This window comes from Nerophis ophidion, linkage group LG02 (assembly GCF_033978795.1).
Source record: "Nerophis ophidion isolate RoL-2023_Sa linkage group LG02, RoL_Noph_v1.0, whole genome shotgun sequence".
NCBI lineage: Eukaryota > Metazoa > Chordata > Actinopteri > Syngnathiformes > Syngnathidae > Nerophis > Nerophis ophidion.
The window spans coordinates 70,823,918-70,851,800 of record NC_084612.1 but is presented as its reverse complement, the minus strand read 5'-3'; the positions used below and the strand labels follow the sequence as shown (position 1 = coordinate 70,851,800).

General features: G+C 41.4%; 1 protein-coding gene across 1 annotated transcript in view; it reads left to right on the top strand.

The window, feature by feature from the left end:
* LOC133544469 (guanine nucleotide-binding protein G(i) subunit alpha-2) overlaps positions 1 to 27,883 on the top strand; it is a 176,496-nt gene that overhangs the window by 138,637 nt on the left and 9,976 nt on the right. Inside the window, exons 3-6 of the mRNA XM_061889821.1 lie at positions 5,726 to 5,867; positions 10,858 to 11,018; positions 22,462 to 22,590; positions 26,471 to 26,600. Coding sequence (XP_061745805.1) covers positions 5,726 to 5,867; positions 10,858 to 11,018; positions 22,462 to 22,590; positions 26,471 to 26,600 — 562 coding nt within the window. The remainder of the gene's footprint in view (positions 1 to 5,725; positions 5,868 to 10,857; positions 11,019 to 22,461; positions 22,591 to 26,470; positions 26,601 to 27,883) is intronic.

The window sequence follows — 27,883 nt, the reverse complement described above, 5'->3', positions numbered from 1 at the left end:
GCACATCGCTCACTATTGAGCATTCCGGCTGTGCGACTGCTCTCTGGTCGATGGGGGAGGTGGGTAAGAGACACTTGGTGCGCAGCCCAGAAAGCTGTCGTCGTTCTGCCTTTTCGCGCTTTTTCCAACCGCACGCCTCTTTCTGTCAATCTTTTCAACAAGAGCCCCATGTGTATTACACCTTTTGTTTATAATATCAGGAATTTAATTAAATACAGCAGATGGGTAGGGTCGCATCCTTGCGTGATTGCTGTCTTTCGTATCATCCTCTGGGACCGAACGTCTGGAAAAAAATGGAACAGTCACCACGGCTTGTAAAAAGCCAGTCATCACAAAGACTTACGAGGTTGTCACTGGTCTGTCAAAGTACGGAGAAATGTCAGACTGACCATTTCACAAGCGTTTGTAGTCCCGCAGGGGTCTGATACATTTTCAGCCTGCAGCTTTTTGTTTTTTTTATATCAAAAATAAAAAGTATGCATATTTAAACATTAGGGGTGTAACAGTACACAAAAAGTTAGGTTCGGGCACGTTTCGGTTCATTTTTGGTACAGTAAGAAAACAACAAAATATACATTTTTCGGTTATTTACCAAATTTGTAAACAATGGCATAACATACATATATACACACAGGGTCCATTGCCAGAGTTAATGTGGTCAACATATATAAAATAAAAATTAAATAAGATAAGGCACAGAATGGTTTCTTAACAAAACCTTTCTACATATCAATCAATCAATGTTTACTTATATAGCCCTAACTCACTAGTGTCTCAAAGGGCTGCACAAACCACTACGACATCCTCGGTAGGCCCACATAAGGGCAAGGAAAACTCACACCCAGTGGGACGTCGGTGACAATAATGACCCAGTGGGACGTCGGTGACAATGATGACTATGAGAACCTTGGAGAGGAGGAAAGCAATGGATGTCGAGCGGGTCTAACATGATACTGTGAAAGTTCAATCCATAATGGATCCAACACAGTCGCGAGAGTCCAGTCCAAAGCGGATCCAACACAGCAGCGAGAGTCCCGTTCACAGCGGAGCCAGCAGGAAACCATCCCAAGCGGAGGCGGATCAGCAGCGCAGAGATGTCCCCAGCCGATACACAGGCAAGCAGTACATGGCCACCGGATCGGACCGGACCCCCTCCACAAGGGAGAGTGGGACATAGGAGAAAAAGAAAAGAAACGGCAGATCAACTGGTCTAAAAAGGGAGTCTATTTAAAGGCTAGAGTATACAAATGAGTTTTAAGGTGAGACTTAAATGCTTCTACTGAGGTGGCATCTCGAAGGCATTCCAGAGTACTGGAGCCCGAAATGAAAAAGCTCTATAGCCCGCAGACTTTTTTTGGGCTTTGGGAATGTGCTTTTTTTCGATTAATTGATTGATTGATACTTTTAAGTTAAAAATTACCAATGATTGTCACACACACATACTAGATGTGGCGAAATTATTCTCTGCATTTGACCCTTTACCCTTGATCACCCCCTGGGAGGTGAGGGGAGCAGTGGGCAGTATTTATTGCCACCTTTCCCAACTTCTTTGTCACGTGTTGCTGGCATCAAATTCTAAAGTTAATGATTATTTGCGCAAAAAAAAAATGTTTTATCAGTTTTGAACATCAAATATGTTGTCTTTGTAGCAAAATTTCAGTTCGGTACGTACGTCGGTTTAGAGGGCACGTTTCGGTTCATTTTTGGTACAGTAAGAAAACAACAAAATATACATTTTTGGGTTATTTACCGAATTTGTAAACAATGGCATAACATGCATATACACACAGGGTCCATTGCCGGAGTTAATGTGGTCAACATATATAAAATAAAAATTAAATAAGATAAGGCTCAGAATGGTTTCTTAACATAACCTTTCTACATATAAAGGGATTTTTTTTGATTAATTGATTGATTGATTGATACTTTTAAGTTAAAAATTACCAATGATTGTGGCGAAATTATTCCCTGCATTTGACCCATCACCCTTGATCACCCCCTGGGAGGTGAGGGGAGCAGTGCGCAGGAGCGGTGCCGCGCCCGGGGAATCATTTCCAACCCGTGATGCTGAGAGGTAATGGGTCCCATTTTTATAGTCTTTGGTATGTCTCGGCCGGGATTTGAACTCACAACCTACCGATCTAAGGGCGGACACTCTAACCACTAGACACTCTAACCTTTTCCTGTCCATCTTAGATGATCTCGGGCCCAGAGAAGCCAGCGGCGTTTTTGGATGTTGTTGATAAATGGCTTTCGCGTTGCATGGTATAGCTTTAACTTGCACTTACAGATGAAGCGACAAACTGTATTTAGTGACAGTGGTTTTCTGAATTGTTCCTGAGCCCATGTGGTGATATCATTTAGAGATTGATGTCGGTTTTTGATACAGTGCCGTCTGAGAGATCGAAGGTCACGGTCATTCAATGTTGGTTTCCGGCCATGCCGCTTACGTGGAGTGATTTCTCCAGATTCTCTGAACCTTTTGATGATATTATGGACCGTAGATGTTGAAATCCCTAAATTTCTTGCAATTGCACTTTGAGAAACGTTGTTCTTAAACTGTTTGACTATTTGCTCACGCAGTTGTGGACAAAGGGGTGTACCTCGCCCCATCCTTTCTTGTGAAAGACTGAGCATTTTTTGGGGAAGCTGTTTTTATACCCAATCATGGCACCCACCTGTTCCCAATTAGCCTGCACACCTGTGGGATGTCCCAAATAAGTGTTTGATGAGCATTCCTCAACTTGATCAGTATTTATTGCCACCTTTCCCAACTTCTTTGCTGGCATCAAATTCTAAAGTTAATGATTATTTGCAACAACAAAAAAAGTATTAGTTTGAATGTGAAATATGTTGTCTTTGTAGCATATTCAACTGAATATGGGTTGAAAATGATTTGCAAATCATTGTATTCCGTTTATATTTACATCTAACACAAATTTCCTAACTCATATGGAAACGGGGTTTGTATTTAAGGGAGAAACATGAGACAACTTTAGGTGTAAGCTGGGTTAGTGTGGGAGGTTGAAGGACCAGAAGAAAAGCAGCTCAAATGTGACGTGGTGAAACAAAATAATACACCTTTTGTACATTTCAAAAGAAGGCTGATAAGAACCGCGTCGCAGCAGAAATTAACCACCTAAGAAGAGAAAATGAGCAAGTCGATGAATAAGTCATGAGAAACAATAATATCAGCAAGCTGCAAGCTTGCGGCGAGCGGGTTGATGTTTCCCCTCCTCACGGGGTGTTTGCAGGACATTTGGCACAAATAGCACACGATCAGCGCCGTGTTTGTTTACTCTGGGAGATCAGGTGAAGTTTACGACGGGCTCTTTACTGCAGGCCGAGCTTTGCTGAGTTGGGAGAAAAAAGGGCGCTTCATTTTCTCACCCTAACCCGCCTACAGCACAACGCAGGCCATCTCACATAATTGGAGCGTTTTATTATTAATCGGTTATCGGAGCAATTTTTTAATGATATTGGATTTATCTGCATGATGTCATAATTCCTCATTAGGTTTTAATTGTGGTGCACCCCCTAGAATTATGTGCAAAAGTTGATGAGTTCCAGGCATTCAATTTAAAGGCTTTTGAAAATGTTCCTCAATTTTAATTTGCATTTTTACTAGCTATAAGATACAGTGGGGCAAACAAGTATTTAGTCAGCCACCGATAGTGCAAGTTCTCCCACTTAAAATGATGACAGAGGTCTGTAATTTTCATCATAGGTACACTTCAGCTGTGAGGGACAGAATGTGGGAAAAAAATCCAGGAATTCACATTGTCGGAATTTTAAAGAATTTATTTGTAAATGATGGTGGAAAATAAGTATTTGGTCAACCATTCAAAGCTCTCACTGATGGAAGGAGGTTTTGGCTCAAAATCTCACGATACATGGCCCCATTCATTTGTTCCTTAAAGGGGAACATTATCACAATTTCAAAAGGGTTAAAACAATAAAAAATCAGTTCCCAGTGGCTTGTTGTATTTTTTGAAGTTTTTTTCAAAATTTTACCGGTCCCGGAATATCCCTAAATAAAGCTTTAAAGTGCCTTATTTTCGCTATCTTCGAAACCACTATCCATTTCCCTGTGACGTCACACAGTGCTGCCAATGTAAACAAACAATGGGAATACCACAGCAAGATATAATGTCATTAGCTCGGATTCAAACTCGGATTTCAGCGGCTTAAGCGATTCAACAGATTGCGCATGTGTTGAAACAGATGGTCGGAGTATGGAGGCAGATAGCGAAAACGAAATTGAAGCTATTGAGCGAATAGCTATTGACGCTATTCGGCCATAGCGTGGGTGTACCTAATGAAGTGGCCCATAGCATGGCTGCCTTATTAGCATCGCCGGTAAAATGTGCGGACCAAACGATCAAGACTTTCGCCTCTCGTGACACTGTAGCAACTTAAATCCGTCGATTGGTAAGTGTTTGTTTCGCATTGAATGTGGGTATCTAGTTTCAAATGTACATACAGCTAGCGTAAATAGCATGTTAGCATCGATTAGCGTAGCATGTTAGCATCGATTAGCTGGCAGTCGTGCCGCGACCAAATATGTCTGATAAGCACATAAGTCAACAACATCAACAAAACTCACCTTTGTGATTTTGTTGACTTAATCGTTGCAAATGCATCTGCAGGTTATCCATACATCTCTGTGCCATGTCCGTCTTAGCATCGCCGGTCAAATGTGAAGACACTCTGGTACATTCAAAGTGAAGTGAAGTGAATTATATTTATATAGCGCTTTTCTCTAGTGACTCAAAGCGCTTTACATAGTGAAACCCAATATCTATGTTACATTTAAACCAGTGTGGGTGGCACTGGGAGCTGATGGGTAAAGTGTCTTGCTCAAGGACACAACGGCAGTGACTAGGATGGCGGGAGCGGGAATCGAACCTGCAACCCTCAAGTTGCTGGCACGGCCACTCTACCAACCGAGGGGGTCTGGCAACAGATTTCTTGCCAGTGGTGCAACTTGAATCCCTCCCTGTTAGTGTTGTTACACCCTTCGACAACACACCGACGAGGCATGATGTCTCCAAGGTTCCAAAAAATTGTCGAAAAAACGGAAAATAACAAAGCTGAGACCCGGTTTTTGTAATGTGAAAATGAATATGGCGGGTGTGTTACCTCGGTGATGTCTCGCTAAAAGACCGATAAACAGAAAGGCGTTTAATTTGCCAAAATTCACCCATTTAGAGTTTGGAAATCGGTTAAAAAAATACATGGTCTTTTTTCTGCAACATCAAGGTATATATTGACGCTTGCATAGGTTTGGTGATAATGTTCCCCTTAAACACGGATCAATCGTCCTGTCCCCTTAGCAGAAAAACAGCCCCAAAGCATGATGTTCCCACCCCCATGCTTCACAGTAGGTTTGGTGTTCTTGAAATGCAACTCAGTATTCTTCTTCCTCCAAACACGACAAGTTGAGTTTATACCAAAATGGATACATGGATGATACAGCAGAGGATTGGAAGAATGTCATGTGGTCAGATGAAACCAAAATAGAACTTTTTAGTATAAACCCCCGTTTGAGAACCACCGGCATAAGCAACTAAACAACAGCGGTCTTGAAAAGGAGTTGCATTCAGGGCCGCCCTCACGTCCGGGTCAAAGCAGCGCTTCACTCGTATTGCTTCCTTTTCAGAGTGTTTTGAAGACAAATGGTGCGCAGCCCTGAACTAAAACGTTCCGCTTCCTCTCTTCGCAGGATTATCCACGAGGACGGCTACTCCGAAGAAGAGTGCAAGCAGTACAGAGCGGTGGTGTACAGCAACACCATCCAGTCCATCATGGCCATCATCAAAGCCATGGCCAACCTCAAGATTGACTACGAGGAGCCCAGCAGGGCGGTAGGTCAAGGCCAGTAATAATGCGAAGCCGCCCTGGTGTGCGTAACGAGAATAAGGCGGTGTTAAATCTTCAGTGTTGTGTAACTTATCTGCTCTCTTCTAATCGCCATCAAAGCCGCTCTCTTGCCTTCATCTTTAAAGGGGAACATTATCCATCCATTTCCTACCGCTTATTCCCTTTCGGGGTTGCGGGGGGCGCTGGCGCCTATCTCAGCTACAATCGGGCGGAAGGCAGGGTACACCCTGGACAAGTCGCCACCTCATCGCAGGGCCAACACAGATAGACAGACAACATTCACACTCACATTCACACACTAGGGCCAACATTATCACAATTTCAAAAGGGTTAAAAACAGTAAAAATCAGTTCCCAGTGGCTTTTTGTATTTGTTGAAGTTTTTTTCAAAATTTTACCAGTCTCGGAATATCCCTAAATAAAGCTTTAAAGTGGCTTATTTTCGGCTCTCTGCGAAGACACTGGCCATTTCCCTGTGACGTCACACGGTGCTGCCAATGTAAACAAACAATGGGAATACCACAGCAAGATATAGTGACATTAGCTCGGATTCAAACTGGGATTTCAGCGACTTAAGCGATTCAACAGATTACGCATGTATTGAAACAGATGGTTGGAGTATGAAAATATTGAAGAAGAAACTGAAGCTATTGAGCGGATAGCTATTGACGCTATTCATAGCCATAGCATGGCCGAATAGCTGCGTTAGCATCGCCGGTAAAATGTGCGGACCAAACGATCAGGACTTTCGCATCTTTTGACACTGGAGCAACTTAAATCCGTCGATTGGTAAGTGTTTGTTTCGCATTAAATGTGGGTGGAAGGAAACGTAATATAGTTGCAAATGCATCTACAGGTTATCCATACATCTCTGTTCCATGTCTTCTTTAGCACCGCCGGTAAATAGCATGTTAGCATCGATTAGCATAGCATGTTAGCATCGATTAGCTGGCAGTCAACATCAACAAAACTCACCTTTGTGATTTCGTTGACTATCATTGCAAATGCATCTGCAGGTTATCCATACATCTCTGTGCCATGTCTGCCTTAGCATCGCCGGTCAAATGTGGAGACACTCTGGCACATTCAATGGGGGTCTGGCGGCAGACACTTTGGCATCTTCGGGCCGGTGGTGCAACTTGAATCCCTCCCTTTTAGTGTTGTTACATCCTCCGACAACACACCGTCGAGGCATGATGTCTCCAAAAATAGTCAAAAAAACGGAAAATAACACAGCTGGTGTTTGTAATGTGTTGAAAATGAAAATGGTGGGTGTGTTACCTCGGCGACGTCACATTCTGACGTCATCGCCTCCAGCGCGATAAACAGAAAGGCGTTTAATTCGCCAAAATTCACCCATTTAGAGTTCGGAAATCGTTTAAAAAAATAGATGGTCTTTTTTCTGCACCATCAAGGTATATATTGACGCTTACATAGGTCTGGTGATAATGTTCCCCTTTTACACCCGTACTGAGGATTTCTGTGCCGTGGGATTTATGCAGCGACAATTTTCTCCCAAGGTAACCGTGACAGTCGGACAATTTTTGACTCGTCGGACGGAGTCGTGTCCTGTCCCCCAGCGCGCGTTGCTGCTGCTTCAAGAGGCCGTGATAAACAAGCAAAAGATGCCACGCAGGAAATCAAATTAGTGCCGCAATGACGCAGCCAGTCGGCACCGCTTCGATTGATGTGTACATTAGGACTTGGCAGAAGATCTATAAGACTAATAAACTAACATCGGAGCGAGACACTCCTATTTGATATGCAGACTCTCCTATTGCTTGCTTTCATTTGGCGAAGATGCCATCTTTTTTTGGACCTTTGCTATTTAAAGGCCTACTGAAATGAGTTTTTCTTATTTAAACGGGGATAGCAGGTCCATTCTATGTGTCATACTTGATCATTTCGCTATTTTGCCATATTTTTGCTGAAAGGATTTAGTAGAGAACATCGACGATAAAGTTCGCAACTTTTGCTCGGTAATAAAAAAGCCTTGCCTTAAACCGGAAGTAGCAGACGATGACATCACAAGGGTGAGGCCTCCTCACGTCCTCACATTGTTTAAAATGGGAGCCTTCAGCAGCAAGAGCTATTCAGACCGAGAAAACGACAATTTCCCCATTAATTTGAGCGAGGATGAAAGATTTGGGGATGATGATGTTGATAGCGAAGGACTAGAAAAAAAAAAAAAAGGCAATTGCATCGGGACGGATTCAGATGTTTTAGACATATTTACTAGGATAATTCTGGTAAATCCCGTATCTTTCTATTGTGTTGCTAGTGTTTTAGTGAGATTAAATAGTACCTGATAGTCGGATGGGCGTGTCCACGGGTGTCTTGATGCTAGTCTCTGAACGAAGTCGACAGCAGCTCCACAGATCTCCGGTAAGAGGCGACTTATAACCACAATTTTCTCACCAAAACCTGCCGGTTGACATGTGGTCGGGAACCATGTTCGCTTGACCGCTCTGATCCATAGTAAAGCTTCACCTCCGGGAATTTTAAACAAGGAATCACCGTGTGTTTGTGTGGCTAAAGGCTAAAGCTTCCCACGTCCATCTTTCTACTTTGACTCCTCCATTATTAATTGAACAAATTGCAAAAGATTCAGCAAGACAGAGGTCCAGAATACTGTGTATTTGCGTGATGAAAAGAGACGACTTATAGCCACAAATGGTGCTGCGCTAATATGTTCCCGGCAACCCGGGACGTCATGCGCACGCGTCATCATTCCGCGACGTTTTCAACACGACACTTTGCGGGAAATTTAAAATTGTAATTTAGTCAACTAAAAAGGCCGTATTGGCATGTGTTGCAATGTTAATATTTCATCATTGATATATAAACTATCAGACTGCATGGTCGGTAGTAGTGGGTTTCAGTACTGAAATGAGATTTTCTTATTTAAACGGGGATAGCAGGTCCATTCTATGTGTCATACTTGATCATTTCGCGATGTTGCCATATTTTTGCTGAAATGATTTAGTAGAGAACATCGACAATAAAGTTCGCAACTTTTGGTCGCTAATAAAAAAGCCTTGCCTGTACCGGAAGTAGCAGACGATGTGCGCGTGACGTCACGGGTTGTGGAGCTCCTCACATCTGAACATTGTTTACAATCATGGCCACCAGCAGCGAGGGCGATTCGGACCGAGAAAGCGACAATTTCCCCATTAATTTGAGCGAGAATGAAAGATTATTGGATGAGGAAAGTGAGAGTGAAAGACTAGAAAAAAATAAGAATTAAAAAAAAAAGATTATACAGTGGGAGCGATTCAGATTTTATTAGACAAATTTACTAGGATAATTCTGGAAAATCCCTTATCTGCTTATTGTGTTACTAGTGTTTTAGTGAGATTATATGGATTCAACCTTTACAACCTGAAGGTCGGCCCCGCACCTTTCTTCAGCACCAGTCGATGGGTGGTGGCGATGCCCATCTCTGCCCTTCGCAAGGTACCCTCTTCGAAACACGATCTTTCGAAAAGATCGCTGCATAATACACTGTACATTGTCTATGTGGTCCAATCCAACCATGTTCGCTTGACCGCTCTGTTCCATAGTAAAGCTTCACCGTCATCTTTCGGGAATGTAAACAATGAAACACCGGCTGTGTTTGTGTTGCTAAAGGCGGCCGCAATACACAGCGTCCCACCTACAGCTTTCTTCTTTGATGTCTCCATTATTCCTTGAACAAATTGCAAAAGATTCAGCAACACAAATGTCCAGAATACTGTGGAATTATGCGATGAAAACAGACGACTTATGGCTGTGAAGGGTGCTGGAACAAAATGTCCTCTACAATGCGTGACGTCACGCGCTAACGTCATCATACCGCGACTTTTCAGCAGGATACTTCGGCGCGAAATTTAAAATTGCAACTTGGTAAACTAAAAAGGCCGTATTGGCATGTGTTGCAATGTTAATATTTCATCATTGATATATAAACTATCAGACTGTGTGGTCGCTAGTAGTGGCTTTCAGTAGGCCTTTAACTTTAAGTACACTCCCAAAACTACTAATAACCATTATCACAATTAAATGTTATGGCATATAATGACATTTTTATAACCCACTATAGTAGTTGAATATGAGCATATTTACTATACATTTGCAGTAATACTTAATGTGTATGTTATATTTACATGCATTCATGAATGGAAAATACTACCTTAGGTAGTGAACATGTCGCCTATTGCCGAACAAAAGTTTTTGATTACATGCACCTGGAGATAGGTTGATTGGCAACACTAAATTGGCCCTAGTGTGTGAATGTGAGTGTGAATGTTGTCTGTCTGTGTTGGCCCTGTGATGAGCTGGCGACTTGTCCAGGGTGTACCCCGCCTTCCGCCCGATTGTAGCTGAGATAGGCGCCAGCGCCCCCCGCGACCCCAAAAGGGAATAAGCGGTAGGAAATGGATGGATGGATGGAGGTTTTTGATTACATGCACCTCGGGATAGGTTGATTGGCAACACTAAATTGGGCCCTAGTGTGTGAATGTGAGTGTGAATGTTGTCTGTCTATCTGTGTTGGCCCTGCGATGAGGTGACGACTTGTCCAGGGTGTACCCCGCCTTCCGCCCGATTGTAGCTGAGATAGGCGCCAGCGCCCCCCGCGACCCCAAAAGGGAATAAGCTGTAGAAAATGGATGGATGGATGGAAGTTTTTGATTAATTGAATTTTTAATCCCAATTTTTATTTGGTCCATTCCCATAATTAGGTTCCTTGTCGATTTCTTTCAATATTCTCTTTGCTCCTTCTACCTCCTCAGAACTACTCTTCATGGCAGCAGTGACTCTCCCGAGGCAACACTCTCCGTTCATGATTTATGTGGCAAAAGCCTCATTAGTCTGCTTTGTCTGCTTTTGCTTCCCGGAGGTTGATGTAGCGTCTCATCAGCCTCCGAGAATGTCACGCACCGCTCCCCCAGCGCTAATCCCATCCGTCTCATGACGTCTGCGTTTGTGTTGTCAGGATGACGCCCGCCAACTGTTTGCGCTTTCCGCGCCGGCCGAGGAGCAAGGCGTCCTGCCGGAGGACCTGTCCAACGTCATCCAGCGACTGTGGGGCGACGGCGGCGTCCAGAGCTGCCTGACGCGGGCCCGAGAGTATCAGCTCAATGACTCTGCTGCCTAGTAAGTGACCACTGTTACAATAACATTCATCATAGCGATATCCATTACGGGGGGTTTCATCGTCCGACATACCGTTCAATACTAGGGATGCACCGATTAATCGGTAACCGAATATGGCAAAAAAAGCCACATTCGGCCTTCGGTGGAATGAGTTAAAAACAAGGCCGAATAGTGGCGTGTGACGCAATTTTTTGACGCGGTGACGCAATCAACCAACGTGCAGTGACGCGGTGACGTTGGGTTATGTTGTGTACCTGTATAAGTGTATGAGGTTACAAGCACACACTTATTGAGATTTGTTTACATTATTAGCCTGTTGTGTAGGCTACCTGTATAAGTGTATGAGGTTACAAGCACACACTTAATTAAGATTTACTTGAGCCTTCTGTTTACATTAATAGCCTGCTGTGTAGGCTACCTGTATAAGTGTATGAGGTTACAAGCACACACTTAATTGAGATTTACTTGAGCCTTCTGTTTACATTATTAGCATATCTACTGTGGCTAAGCAGACTTTTGCCAAAAAGACAATAATTCATTTGTTGTGGGTTTATCCACTTTAATGCACTTTATTTTTGGGGGGAATGCATGCTTGTGGAGGGGGTCCGGTCCGATCCGGTGGCCATGTACTGCTTGCCTGTGTATCGGCTTTCCTCCTCTCCAAGGTTCTCATAGTCATCATTGTCACCGACGTCCCAGTGGGTGTGAGTTTTCCTTGCCCTTATGTGGGCCGACCGAGGATGTCGTAGTGGTTTGTGCAGTCCTTTGAGACACTAGTGATTTAGGGCTATATAAGTAAACATTGATTGATTGATTGATGTTTTGTTTGAAGGCCTAATATAAATGAAAAACTTTGTGCTTTTTTTGAAAAGCAAAGGCTACTTTGCGGTATAGCTCGGTTGGTAGAGCGGCCGTGTCAGCAACTTGAGAGTTGCAGGTTCGATTCCCGCTTCCGCCATCCTAGTCACTGCCGTTGTGTCCTTGGGCAAGACACTTTACCCACCTGCTCCCAGTGCCATCCACACTGGTTTAAAAATGTAACTTAGATATTGGGTTTCACTATGTAAAGCGCTTTGAGTCGCTAGAGATAAGCGCTATATAAATATAATTCACTTCACAAATATAATTCACTACTGGAATATTAAAAAAATGTCAATATTCAATAAAAAATTACTTTCTTTGAAAAACATGTGTAAATATTTATTCTAAGCTATTTATGCAATATTTAAAAAATCGTGAAAAACTGCATTCATTATTCGGTATTTGGTATTCGGCTTTCGGCCAAGCGTTTAAATTTTATTCGGCTTCGGCCACAAATTTTCATTTCGGTGCATCCCTATTCAATACCGTACAAAAATATGTCGCTACTGTTGGTTGTTTTTTGGTTACATTTTGTTAAAGAAAATAGGATGCTCAGAAATGGTCACAACATTGGTCGCATAGGTTGCTCGAACCAGTGTTTTTCAACCAATGTGCCGTGAGACACAGTGGTCTAATTTCACCTATTTGGGTTGAAAATATTTTTTGCAAACCAGTACCGATTTTTTCGGATTATAAGTCGCTCCGGAGTATACGTCGCACCGGCCGAAAATGCATAATAAAGAAGGGAAAAACATATATACGTCGCACTGGAGTATAAGTCACATTTTTAGGGGACATTTTTTTGATAAAATCCAACACCAAGAATAGACATTTGAAAGGCAATTTAAAATAAAGAATAGTGAACAACAGGCTGAATAAGTGTACGTTATATGAGGCATAAATAACCAACTGAGAAGGTGCCTGGTATGTTAACCTAACATATTATGGTAAGAGTCATTCAAATAACTATAACATATAGAACATGCTATACGTTTACCAAACAATCTGTCACTACTAATCGCTAAATCCCATAAAATCTTATACGTCTAGTCTCTTACGTGAATGAGCTAAATAATATTATTTGATATTTTACGGTAATGTGTTAATAATTTCACACATAAGTCGCTCCTGAGTATAAGTCGCACCCCTGGCCAAACTATGAAAAAAACGGTACTTGTACTTCCGGTACAGGGCGGAGCAACGAGGCACACCTGCAGCCGCTGTGCAATCAGTGGCATTCTGCTAGCGCCCGATTTTTTTCCCCTTTCTTCAACGCTACCTCGTATGACACGAAGAACCGAGAGCGCCACCTTTCCCCCTTTTTTTTAATCACGGTCAAACTATTCATATTTATATTTTTGTTGATTTCTTTTTTTGTGTGTGTAGTCAAATGCCGCGATTGAATCAGCGCCCTTCCGTACTTTTTTTTTCATTTTATTGTTATTGACATCCAGCATCAGACATTTCTATCCATTAAAACATATTCACATACATCATATAGCTGTTGTCTGCCCTAAATGTCAAAAGTATTTTCTGTTTTCATACCCATCATACCCCCCCCCCCCACCAAATAGTATCTACAAATACATCAACTAAATAAGCAAAAAAAAAAAAAATACATTGATAATAATAATAAACAGAAATAAAATAAATATAAATAGATACATACATGTATACAGTGGGGCAAAAAAGTATTTAGTCAGCCACCGATTGTGCAAGTTCTCCCACTTAAAATGATGACAGAGTTCTGTAGTTTTCATCATAGGTACACTTCAACTGTGAGAGACAGATTGTGGAAAAAAAATCCAGGAATTCACATCGTAGGATTTTTTTTTTTTTTTGTCCTGTCCAGCTTTTCAGGCAAATCATACAGTTGATGTAGACGACCATATCGGCTGTTCAGATTTACTTTACAAAAGAGAAGTGTAGGATACTTCTCTTGTTGCCTTATTTGAATTTGACTTTATTAAATGTATTTATGTTATCATTTGGTGCAGCCGGGCCGGAGCAGGAGGGGATAGAAAGAGAAAAAAAAGGAAGACAGAGGGGGAAAATGTGGGGACAAGAGGGGGATTAGACTGGGAGACAAAAACAACAACAGCAAACACAACAAAAACAACAATAGAACAACACCAGCACATACAATATGTACAGATATGATCGTAAAAGTGATAACAAATAAGCAGTTAGTGAAATAAATAATATAGTAATGACAATGAGCATTTTTACACTACAAGTGGAGCAATACAAATACCAATAGAAAAAGCGCTATTGATTATGAACAAAACCAATAGTTTACCTCTATTATCAACAATACTGTTGTTCAAATGCAACAATACATATACATAATGATAGCTAGAAAGATAATAAAAATAAATGAAATCAAAAAAAAGAAAAGAAGGACTTGTAGGAATTTTTTAAAATGTATTTGTAAATTATGATGGAAAATAAGTATTTGGTCAACCATTCAAAGCTCTCACTGATGGAAGGAGGTTTTGGCTCAAAATCTCACGATACATGGCCCCATTCATTCTTTCCTTAACACGGATCAATCGTCCTGTCCCCTTAGCAGAAAAACAGCCCCAAAGCATGATGTTTCCACCCCCATGCTTCACTTTAGGTGTGGTGTTCTTGGGATGCAACTCAGTATTCTTCTTCCTCCAAACACGACGAGTTGAGTTGATACCAAAATGGATACATGGATGATACAGCAGAGGATTGGGAGAATGTCATGTGGTCAGATGAAACCAAAATAGAACTTTTTGGTACTGCTGCTGAACAATGTCGGCAAACCTCCGTCCTTCATTGTTGTATCGCACCGCGCAGCCAAAGTCTTCCCAAACGGGAGATGTTAAAGGGGAACATTATCACCAGACCTATGTAAGCGTCAATATATACCTTGATGGTGCAGAAAAAAGACCATCTATTTTTTTAACCGATTTCCGAACTCTAAATGGGTGAATTTTGGCGAATTAAACGCCTTTCTGTTTACCGCGCTGGAAGCGATGACGTCAGAATGTGACGTCGCCGAGGTAACACACCCACCATTTTCATTTTCAACACATTACAAACACCGGGTCTCAGCTCTGTTATTTTCCGTTTTTTTGACTATTTTTTGGAAACTTGGAGACATCATGCCTCGTCGGTGTGTTGTCGGAGGGTGTAACAACACTAACAGGGAGGGATTCAAGTTGCACCACTGGCCCGAAGATGCCAAAGTGTCTGCCGCCAGACCCCCATTGAATGTGCCAGAGTGTCTCCACATTTTACCGGCGATGCTAAGGCAGACATGGCACAGAGATGTATGGATAACCTGCAAATGCATTTGCAACGATAGTCAACGAAATCACAAAGGTGAGTTTTGTTGATGTTGACTGCCAGCTAATAGATGCTAACATGCTACGCTAATCGATGCTAACATGCTATTTACCGGCGGTGCTAAAGCAGACATGGAACAGAGATGTATGGATAACCTGTAGATGCATTTGCAACTATATTACGTTTCCTTCCACCCACATTTAATGCGAAAAAAACACTTACCAATCGACGGATTTAAGTTGCTCCAGCGTCAAAAGATGCGAAAGTCCTGATCGTTTGGTCCGCACATTTTACCGGCGATGCTAACGCAGCTATTCGGCCATGCTATGGCTATGAATAGCGTCAATAGCTATTCGCTCAATAGCTTCAGTTTCTTCTTCAGCATTTTCATACTCCAACCATCTGTTTCAATACATGCGTTATCTGTTGAATCGCTTAAGTCGCTGAAATCCGAGTTTGAATCCGAGCTAATGTCACTATATCTTGCTGTAGTATTCCCATTGTTTGTTTACATTGGCAGCACTGTGTGACGTCACAGGGAAATGGCCAGTGTCTTCGCAGAGAGCCGAAAATAAGGCACTTTAAAGCTTTATTTAGGGATATTCCGAGACCGGTAAAATTTAGAAAAAAACTTCAAAAAATACAACAAGCCACTGGGAACTGATTTTTATTGTTTTTAACCCTTTTGAAATTGTGATAATGTTCCCCTTAACAAGGCAGGAGGATCTTCCAGCTCTGGCTTTTGCATGTTGTCCTAGCCCGGTCGCTGCTAGCCTGCCATGTGTTGTGCCTCACTCTGCATTGTTTACACAACGTGCGGTGCGCTACCTAATATGTCCGTGTGGAAATTCGTTCGGTACACTTCCGAAAGCCCCGTACCGAGAGGGTTCAATACAAATACACGTACCGTTACACTCCTAGTCATTATGGGGTATCAGGCATCGATGAACAGAGCTCTCCAGTCTTCTTTGTCGTCCGCTCTATGTATGAGTTCTATATTATTGACATTTCTCATAAAACTTCTTAGGCTGTTGATATATGTTGTTCGTTGTCAACCAGGACCTTTCTTTCCTACTAGTTTTCCTGCGAACATCAATTTTTCTAATCTGTCCGAGGAATTTCAGATACCTATTTCGGAATCGTTGCAATTAGAGCTCTTCTTGTTTTTGCCTTTGCCAATACCTCTTCATTACTTTTCTTTTCAGTCAATGATATATGCAAAGTGTTTTTCTGAAAAACCACATTTCAGTCGCCTCTAATTTTCTCAGTTGTTGATTGTTTTAAAGTCCGGCATTCCCAGCCGTGGAGTAGAACAGACCATACATACGTTTGGAGGACTCTGTCAATTGAGATGTTTTCTATTCTATTTCTATTCCTGGGTAAATAAAGGTTTAAAAAGAGTCGATAGCATTCTCAGGTTCTCACGTGCTGATAGAAAATCTTTTTTTTTTTTTTTTTTTTTTTCAATGTTCCTCTTTTTTTTTCCCTCAAAGGGTGCTCACATCCCTAAATATGTTTTGACCTGAGTAACAAACCCTGTTGTTTTTAACTCGGGCTGCACCGTCATTACAATGGCGACTGACTTTTCCTCCTCCCTCCCCTCATACCTACTGACACAGCAAACACATGAATTAATTGATTTTTCTGTTGACTTGATGGATTATTTTCCATTCATTAAAAAAAAACAAAAATAAAAACTCCCATGACAAAGATTAAGGCCAGGGGTGTCCAAACTTTTTCCACTGAAAATTCAAAGCTAGCGGGGGCCATTTATTTTAAAAAACAATCCAATATATGTATAAAACATTTACATTAAGGCCTCCACTCAGGCTTGATCCCGGCAACCCCAAAGGGTTTTGGTAAAAATAAAATGTTAAAAATGTGTCATTATTGAGTATTATAATTTTTATTATTATTATTCAAGTTTTAAATCTCTGGATCAACTTAAGGTCTATCTGTCAATATGACGTTTTTAAAGATTGAAGTTATATGCTCTTTTTGTCAAAGAAAACCATGTTTTTTTGTGGAAAAAAAAACACAAAATATGCAATATTTTCACCCAATAAAATTGTTAAGTGGAGTATTTGAGATTATATAATAATTAGAGCCGGAAAAAGGTCAACAACTCATAACACCATTGATTTTAAGTCACTATTATTTTTTGTGCAATGACACTTAAAAACAAAACACACTAATCTAAAAGGGTCCTACTCATTAAAGTTTTAAAAAATAAATTATAATTTTATTTTTTTAACTTTTTACTTTTAACACAATGGTCTCGAGATCAACTTCAGATCTATTCGTCAATTATAAGTTTTTTTGTAGTTTATGTTTTTTGTATGGCCCTTCTTTGAAAAAAAGAGCTCAGTTTTTTATATGGCAAACAAAATATGCAACATTTGCCCTCAAAAATATCTCAAAGTGGAATATTTAATTTGACGTAATTGGAGCCTCGAATAGGTCAATAATTCATAATGACGTTGATTTTGATTCACTTATTGTTTAAGGAAAGAAACAGCCTGCATGGCAGCTGTGTGTTATTAGAGTAAACGTTGCAACATGTCCCTGTTACATTTTACATTTGGTCTTTTATTCCACTTTTTATGTTTTAATTTTTTTCCCATAGTATTTTTAAAATGTGGCGTTAAAAAATGGCCCCCGGGCCGTACTTTGGACACCCCTGACTAAGGCAATTTGAAAGTGTATTTAACATGGAACAGGACAGTGAAGAATCTAAAAATTGCATGGTAAAAAATTGTTCCTGAGCTTCTGGGGAAAAAAAAAAGACAAGTCGCTACATGAAACTGGAGAATTGTGTTGTTTTTGTTTGCTGGGTATATTCTAAAAAGTTTCTTCATTCTTGAAATAGTTCCTGTGGTAGAAAAGGGGCTAATGTCACCATTTGCCTCAGTGACCCGCGTCTCTGAGAACTGCATTCCATCCATCCATCTTCTTCCGCTTATCCGAGGTCAGGTCGCGGGGGCAACAGCCTAAGCAGGGAAACCCAGACTTCTCTCTCCCCAGCCACTTCGTCTAGCTCTTCCCGGGGGATCCCGAGGCGTTCCCAGGCCAGCCGGGAGACATAGTCTTCCCAACGTGTCCTGGGTCTTCCCCGTGGCCTCCTACCGGTTGGACGTGCCCTAAAAACCTCCCTAGGGAGGCGTTCGGGTGGCATCCTGACCAGATGCCCGAACCACCTCATCTGGCTCCTCTCCATGTGGAGGAGCAGCGGCTTTACTTTGAGTTCCTCCCGGATGGCAGAGCTTCTCACCCTATCTCTAAGGGAGAGACCCAAACTCATTTCGGCCGCAGACACCCGTGATCTTATCCTTTCGGTCATGACCCAAAGCTCATGACCATAGGTGAGGATGGGAACGTAGATCGACCGGTAAATTGAGAGCTTTGCCTTCCGGCTCAGCTCCTTCTTCACCACAACGGATCGGTACAACGTCCGCATTACTGAAGACGCCGCACCGATCCGCCTGTCGATTTCACGATCCACTCTTCCCTCACTCGTGAACAAGACTCCTAGGTACTTGAACTCCTCTACTAGGGACAGGGTCTCCTCCCCAACCCGGAGATGGCATTCCACCCTTTTCCGGGCAAGAACCATGGACTCGGACTTGGAGGTGCTGATTCTCATTCCGGTCGCTTCACACTCGGCTGCGAACCGATCCAGTGAGAGCTGAAGATCCCGGTCAGATGAAGCCATCAGGACCACATCATCTGCAAAAAGCAGAGACCTAATCCCGCGGTCACCAAACCGGAACCCCTCAATGCCTTGACTGCACCTAGAAATTCTGTCCATAAAAGTTATGAACAGAATCGGTGACAAAGGACAGCCTTGGCGGAGTCCAACCCTCACTGGAAATGTGTTCGACTTACTGCCAGCAATGCGGACCAAGCTCTGGCACTGATCATACAGGGAGCGGACCGCCACAATAAGACAGTCCGATACCCCATACTCTCTGAGCACTCCCCACAGGACTTCCCGAGGGACACGGTCGAATGCCTTCTCCAAGTCCACAAAGCGCATGTAGACTGGTTGGGCAAACTCCCATGCACCCTCAAGAACCCTGCCGAGAGTATAGAGCTGGTCCACAGTTCCACGACCAGGACGAAAACCACACTGTTCCTCCTGAATCCGAGGTTCGACTATTCAGTACACCTGAATAAACCTTACCGGGAACTGCATTCGTGGCAGCGTAATGAGACCGCATGTAAGGTACTGATGGAGACTACTGGGGGGGTTATTCAAGGCCACTGTTGTTGGACCTGAGATATTGCGTCCTCACACTCAGCAGCGATGAGAGAGGACGAACGTCTTGCTGTGTATTCATTAGGAGCCAGCGTGCAGAAAGAATGAGTCTGTTGTTGGGTTGTAATCCGTGTTGGAGCTCCTGCTGGGAGGAGAGGCAAGCAAGGTGACACAATTCTAACAAATCATTTCAAAGAATAACAATGTGGGCAACTTTGCAGTCCAGAAAAAGTCAGGCGACTTCTCTCGCCTCATTTTAGTCACTTAGTGATCGGAGAATTATAATTTTGGTATTTCATGTTGATTCAAGTTGAGCCAATCAGGTCACCGACTTATTACTAATTCCTTTTTCTAAACACTGGTATCATGAAATAAATATCCATTTATTACTGTACAAACCCTGTTTTCATATGAGTTGGGAAATTGTGTAAGATGTGAATATAAACGGATTACAATGATTTGCAAATTCTTTTCAACCCATATTCATTTGACATTTTCTTAGATGATCTCGGGCCCAGGGAAGCCGGCGGCGTTTCTGGATGTTGTTGATAAATGGCTTTCACTTTGCATAGTAGAGCTTTAACTTGCACTTACAGATGTAGCGACCAACTGTATTTAGTGACAGTGGTTGTCTGAAATGTTCTGAGCTCATGTGGTGATATCCTTTAGAGATTGATGTCAGTTTTTGATGAAGTGCCGTCTGAGGGATCGAAGGTCACGGTCATTCAATGTTGGTTTCCGGCCATGCCGCTTACGTGGAGTTATTTCTCCAGATTTTCTGAACCTTTTGATGATATTATGGACCGTAGATGTTGAAATCCCTAAATTTCTTGCAATTGCACTTTGAGAAATGTTGTTCTTAAACTGTTTGACTATTTGCTCACGCAGTTGTGGACAAAGGGGTGTACCTCGCCCCATCCTTTCTTGTGAAAGACTGAGCATTTTTTGGGAAGCTGCTTTTATACCCAATCATGGCACCCACCTGTTCCCAATTAGCCTGCACACCTGTGGGATGTTCCAAATAAGTGTTTGATGAGCATTCCTCAACTTTATCAGTATTTATTGCCACCTTTCCCAACTTCTTTGTCACGTGTTGCTGGCATTAAATTCTGAAGTTAATGATTATTTGCAAAAAAAAAAAAAATGTTTATGAGTTTGAAAATCACATATGTTGTCTTTGTAGCATATTCAACTGAATATGGGTTGAAAATGATTTGCAAATCATTGTATTCCGTTTATATTTACATCTAACACAATTTCCCAACTCATATGGAAACGGGGTTTGTACTGTTAAATAATAATAATTATGATTTAAAAAAAACATTAATTAATAGATTGGATAGAAAAATGCTTTTGTAATATATAAATCAATCATTTATTTACTGAATGATATTTCCATCCATCCATCCATCTTCTTCCGCTTATTCGCGGTCGGGTCGCGGGGGCAACAGCCTAAGCAGGGAAGCCCAGACTTCCCTCTCCCCAGCCACTTCGTCCAGCTCTTCCCGGGGAATCCCGAGGCGTTCCCAGGCTGGCCGGGAGACATAGTCTTCCCCACCTGTCCTTGGTCTTCCCCGTGGCCTCCTACCGGTCGGATGTGCCCGAATGAATGATATTTTCAATAAATACATTTTAACAACAGGGCTTCACGGTGGCAGAGGGGTTATTGCGTCTGCCTCACAATACAAAGGTCCTGAGTAGTCAGGGTTCAATCCCGGGCTCGGGATCTTTCTGTGTGAGCGCGTGGGTTCCCTCCCACCTCCAAAAACATTCACCTGGGGATAGGTTGATTGGTAACACTAAATTGGCCCTAGTGTGTGAATGTTGTCTGTCTATCTGTGTTGGCCCTGCGATGAGGTGGCGACTTGTCCAGGATGTACCCCGCCTTCCGCCCGCTTGTAGCTGAGATAGGCACCACCGCCCCCTGCCACTCCAAAGGGAATAGGCGGTAGAAAATTAATGGATGGATGGATATTTTCAAATTATTTCACAATTGAAAATAATTTAGTGTGAATAAATAATTCATCATAACAAAATATATTTAAAACATGTTTAGTATTGTATTTCGATGAGGTGGCGACTTGTCCAGGGTGTACCCCGCCTTCCGCCCGCTTGTACCTGAGATAGGCACCAGCGCCTACCGTCACTCCAAAGGGAATAGGCGGTAGAAAATTAATGGATGGATGAATATTTTCAAATTATTTCACAATTGAAAATTATTTAGTGGGAATAAATAATTTATCATAACAAAATATATTTAAAACATGTTTAATATTGTATTTCGATGAGGTGGCGACTTGTCCAGGGTGTACCCCGCCTTCCGCCCGCTTGTAGCTGAGATAGGCGCCAGCGCCCCCCGCCTCCCAAAGGGAATAGGCGGTAGAAAATTAATGGATGGATGAATATTTTCAAATTATTTCACAATTGAAAATAATTTAGTGTGAATAAATAATTCATCATAACAAAATATATTTAAAACATGTTTGATATTGTATTTCGATGAGGTTGCGACTTGTCCAGGGTGTAGCCCGCCTTCCGCCCGCTTGTAGCTGAGATAGGCACCACCGCCCCCTGCCACTCCAAAGGGAATAGGCGGTAGAAAATTAATGGATGGATGAATATTTTCAAATTATTTCACAATTGAAAATAATTTAGTGGGAATAAATAATTCATCATAACAAAATATATTTAAAACATGTTTAATATTGTATTTTTCGATGAGGTGGCGACTTGTCCAGGGTGTACCCCGCCTTCCGCCCGCTTGTAGCTGAGATAGGCGCCAGCGCCCCCCGCCACCCCGAAGGGGAATAAGCGGTAGAGAATGGATGGATATTTATTTTTGCTTATAAAATAATTTTAAAATTGTATTTTGATATTTATTTTTGCTTATAAAACCGTTTTGAATCAAAATATTTATGATAATGCTGTAAAAAACCTGAAACAACCCCCGGCCCTGAACACGCCTCGCTCCTCACATGCAAAATATTCTCTTTCTCTACCTTTCAGCTATTTGAACGACTTGGAGAGGATAGCCAAGCCCGACTACATCCCCACGCAGCAGGACGTGCTGCGGACCCGGGTCAAGACCACGGGCATCGTGGAAACACACTTCACCTTCAAAGACCTGCACTTCAAGTAAGATTTTGTGCCACACGGGTTCATTATGCATGTGTGATGAAAAATTAAAATTTACACAAATTTGCGGTGTGTGTGTGAGTGTAAAGTTTACAATTCAATCTTGAGTAATCCAACAAAGGCACACAAATTAATTTAAATGAGTAAAAGCGCACTGGTCCATAACCTTTTTTCATTAAACTACCACCTGTGGATTGCCACCAAAATAGCATTTTTGGTCAAAAAAATTATCTAAGTCTAATTCATCATTGTCAGTATAAACAACCATACTTGCCAACACTCCCGGGAGACTCCCGAAATTCAGCGCCTCTCCCGAAAACCTCCCGGGACAAATTTTCTCCCGGGCGGAGTTGGAGACCACGCCCCCTCCAGCTCCATGCGGACTTGAGTGACGTGTACAAAGAGCGCGTCTGCCCAATGACGTTATAACTGTAGAATGATCGAGGGCGAGTTCTTGGTTTCTTATGTGGGTTTATTGTTAGGCGGTTTCCTCCCAGCGCGGTAAAACAACAAACAACAACAGCAGTCCATTTTCGTCTACCGTAAAGCAGTTTGTCTGCCAAACAGCAATGTTGTGGCACTCTAAAACAGGACAATACTGCCATCTACCGTACATGCATATGGTTAGAAAAACAAGGATGGACAATTCAACCCTTAACTCAACAATGAGTAGATGAGTGTTATGTGTGTGTAAATGTGTAAATAAATGAACACTGAAATTCAAGTATTTCTTTTATTTATATATATATATATATATATATATATATATATATATATATATATATATCTTGATTGGATTATCCAGAGAATAGTGCTCGATACCGTGGTAGAGCGCAATATGTATGAGTGGGAAAAATCACAAGACTACTTCATCTCTACAGAACTGTTTCATGAGGGGTTCCCTCAATCATCAGGAGATGAGGGAACCCCTCATGAAACAGTTATATATATATATATATATATATATGTGTATATATATATATGTTTATATATATATATATATATATATATATATATATATATATATATATATATATATATATATATATGTGTATATGTGTATATACGTATATATGTGTGTATATATATATATATATGTGTGTATATCTATATATATATATATATATATATATATGTATATATATGAAATACTTGACTTGGTGAATCTATGAATCTAGGTAAATATACTCCTCTTAACCACGCCCTGCACAAATTAAATAAGATAGTCTGTCTTTGTCAAACTATCTTTAAATCTAAGTAAAATTAAAATAATGCTATTTGGTAACAGTAGAAGAGAAGCACAAATACAAATAGACGGAGTACATAAAAGGTGAAAACAAAATCTAATTTTGGGATATAATAATAGATGAGAAAATGATCTGGGAATCTCATGTACAAAAATATACAACTTAAGGTGGAATGAAATATTCATATAATGAACAAAGCAAAACATGTCCTGGACCAAAATTCACTTCACATTGTTTGTGTTACCATATCTGAGTTACTGTGCAGAAATATGTGGGAAAACACCAAAAAATACACTTCATTCACTAACTGTGTTACAAATACATAATGATAATACATAATGTCATGGAGTTCTTACAAACACTTAATTTATTGAATCAAAAATACAGAAATTCAATGATTTGGTTAAAATTATGCACTATAGCATATAGCAGTTAGCATTCCATGACCCACAATGCACTTCTGCCATGACCCTCCCCCGCCGAATTCTTATTGGTTGACGTGTGTGTGACGATTGCTGAGATTTTCTTCATCTCTTCTGCGAATGAGATAAATAATATTATTTTCTATTGTGTAATCTGCAATACATAATTTCCTTTTCGGTGTCATTTTTGTTCAGCCCTTCTCAGTTTTTATAAGTTACCGCCAACGATGAAATGATCCATTTTAATAGCTACGCCAGTAGCATATAGCAGTTAGCATTCCATGACCCACAATGCACTTCTGCCATGACCCTCCCCCGCCGAATTCTTATTGGTTGACGTGTGTGTGTGACGATGGCTGAGATTTTCTTCATCTCTTCTGCAAATGAGATAAATAATATTATTTTATATTGTGTAATCTGCAGTACATGATTTCCTTTTCGGTGCCATTTTTGTTCAGCCCTTCTCAGTTTTTATAAGTTACCGCCACTGATGAAATGATCCATTTTAATAGCTACGGCAGTAGCATATAGCATATAGCGGTTAGCATCCCATGACCCACAAAGCACTTCTGCCATGACCCTCCCCCGATTGTTGACATTTTCTTCGTCTCTTCCGCGAATTACATAAATAATATTATTTGATATTGTGTAATCTCTGCGATGAGGTGGCGACTTGTCCTGGGTGTACGCAAGCCTTCTGCCCAATTGTAGCTGAGATAGGCACCAGCGTCCCCCGCGACCCCAAAGGGAATAAGCGGTAGAAAATGGATGGATTGTGTAATCTGCAGTACATGATTTCCTTTTCAGTGCCATTTTTGTTCAGCCCTTCTCAGTTTTTATAAGTTACCGCCAACTTTGAAATTATCCATTTTAATAGTTACGGCAGTAGCATATAGCAGTTAGCATCCCATTACCCACAATGCACTTCTGCCATGACCCTCCCCCGCCGAATTCTTATTGGTTGACATGTGTGTGACGATGGCTGACACTTTCTTCGTCTCTTCCGCGAATGAGATAAATAATATCATTTTATATTGTGTAATCTGCAGTACATGATTTCCTTTTCGGTGCCATTTTTGTTCAGCCCTTCTCAGTTTGAAATGATCCATTTTAATAGCTTCGGCAGTAGCATATAGCAGTTAGCATCCCATGACCCACAAGGCACTTCTGCCATGACCCTCCCCCGATTGACATTTTCTTCGTCTCTTCCGCGAATTTATTTATTTATATTGTGTAATCTCTGCGATGAGGTGGCGACTTGTCCAGGGTGTACCCAGCCTTCTGCCCAATTGTAGCTAAGCTAGGCACCAGCGCCCCCTGTGACCCCAAAGGGAATAAGCGGTAGAAAATGGATGGATGGATGGATTGTGTAATCTGCAGTACATGATTTCCTTTTCGGTGTCATTTTTGTTCAGCCCTTCTCAGTTTTTATAAGTTACCGCCAACTTTGAAATGATCCATTTTAATAGTTACGGCAGTAGCATATAGCATATAGCAGTTAGCATCCCATTACCCACAATGCACTTCTGCCATGACCCTCCCGTGCCGAATTCTTATTGGTTGACGTGTGTGTGACAATTGCTTACATTTTCTTCGTCTCTTCCGCGAATGAGATAAATAATAATATTTGATATTTTACGGTAATGTGTTAATAATTTCACACATAATTCACTGCGGAGTATAAGTCGGCCAAACTATGAAAAAAAACTGCGACTCATAGTCTGAAAAATACGGTATGTACACTGCAATACTTTGCTTTTGGTGTATAATTAATTGTCTCATATACCTGTCTGGGTGTATTTTTTTTATCTGAGTGAGGACGTAAAGCAGATTCCCTTTCTTGTGTTTGTGTTGGCTGAGGTCCAGTGAGGAGACACACACACACACACACACACACACACACACACACACACACACAAACACACACACAGCGGAGCAGACACTATAAAGCCCATGAAAGTGTGTCAGTGTTATAACGATCTCTTGCTTCCTCAGCCTCAAGCCGCTCGCTTAGTGGAACAGATCCCGCCTGTGAAAAGTGCTGACCTTGCAGTTTGTTCAGTAAAAGGCCGATCATAAGGTTTTAGGATGATGTCTGCTCAGGATGTGTCGACAAAGGAGGAGCAACCTGGAAACCACTTTTTTTTTTATTTATTTTGTCCATCGTCTTTGCCCAAACACATGTTAATGTTTGTGTGTGTGTTCTCGCAGGATGTTTGACGTTGGAGGCCAGCGCTCCGAAAGGAAGAAGTGGATTCACTGTTTTGAGGGCGTCACTGCCATCATCTTCTGCGTGGCCATGAGCGCGTACGACTTGGTCCTGGCTGAAGATGAGGAGATGGTGAGTTCCTTAAGTACCGTTAGAGTGGAAACACAAGTTACCTCTGTATTGAAGCTACTGTCATATATACCGTATTTTTCCGAGTATAAGTCGCTCCTGCTGAAAATGCATAATAAAGAAGGAAAAAAACATACAGTATATATATGTGTATATATATATATATATATATGTATATTAGGGATGCACCGAAATGAAAATTTGTGGCCGAAGCCGAATAAAATTTAAACGCTTGGCCGAAGGCCGAATAATGAATGCAGTTTTTCACAATGTTTTAAATATTGCATAAATAGCCTATAATATATAAATGGGTTGTACTTGTATAGCAATTTTCTACCTTCAAGGTACTCAAAGCGCTTTGACACTACTTCCACATTTACCCATTCACACACACATTCACACACTGATGGAGGGAGCTGCCATGCAAGGCGCCAACCAGCACCCATCAGGAGCAAGGGTGAAGTGTCTTGCTCAGGACACAACGGACGTGACGAGGTTGGTACTAGGTGGGAATTGAACCAGGGTCCCTCGGGTTGCGCACGGCCACTCTCCCACTGCGCCACGCCGTCCCCAAATAAATATTTAGACATGTTTTTCAAATAAAGTAATTTTTTATTGAATATTGACATTTTTTTAATATTCCAGTAGTCTTTGCTTTTCAAAAAAAGCACAGTTTTTCATTTATATTAGGCCTTCAAACAGAACACGCATTTTTAAAAAAAATAAAGTGCATTAAAGTGGATAAACCCACAACAAATGAATTATTGTCTGCTTAGCCACAGTAGATATGCTAATAATGTAAACAGAAGGCTCAAGTAAATCTCAATTAAGTGTGTGCTTGTAACCTCATACACTTATACAGGTAGCCTACACAACAGGCTAATAATGTAAACAAATCTCAATAAGTGTGTGCTTGTAACCTCATACACTTATACAGGTACACAACATATCCCAACGTCACCGCGTCACTGCACGTTGGTTGATTGCGTCACCGCGTCAAAAAATTGCGTCACACGCCACTATTCGGCCTTGTTTTTAACTCATTCCACCGAAGGCCGAATGTGGCTTTTTTTTGCCATATTCGGCCGAATATATTCGGTTACCGATTAATCGGTGCATCCCAAATATATATATATGTATATATTAGGCCTGTGAATCTTTGGGTGTCCCACGATTCGATTCAATAGCGAGTCTTGGGGTCACGATTCGATTATATATCAATTTTTTTTTTTCAATTCGATTCAACTCTCGATTAAAAAACGATATTTTTCTGATTCAAAACGATT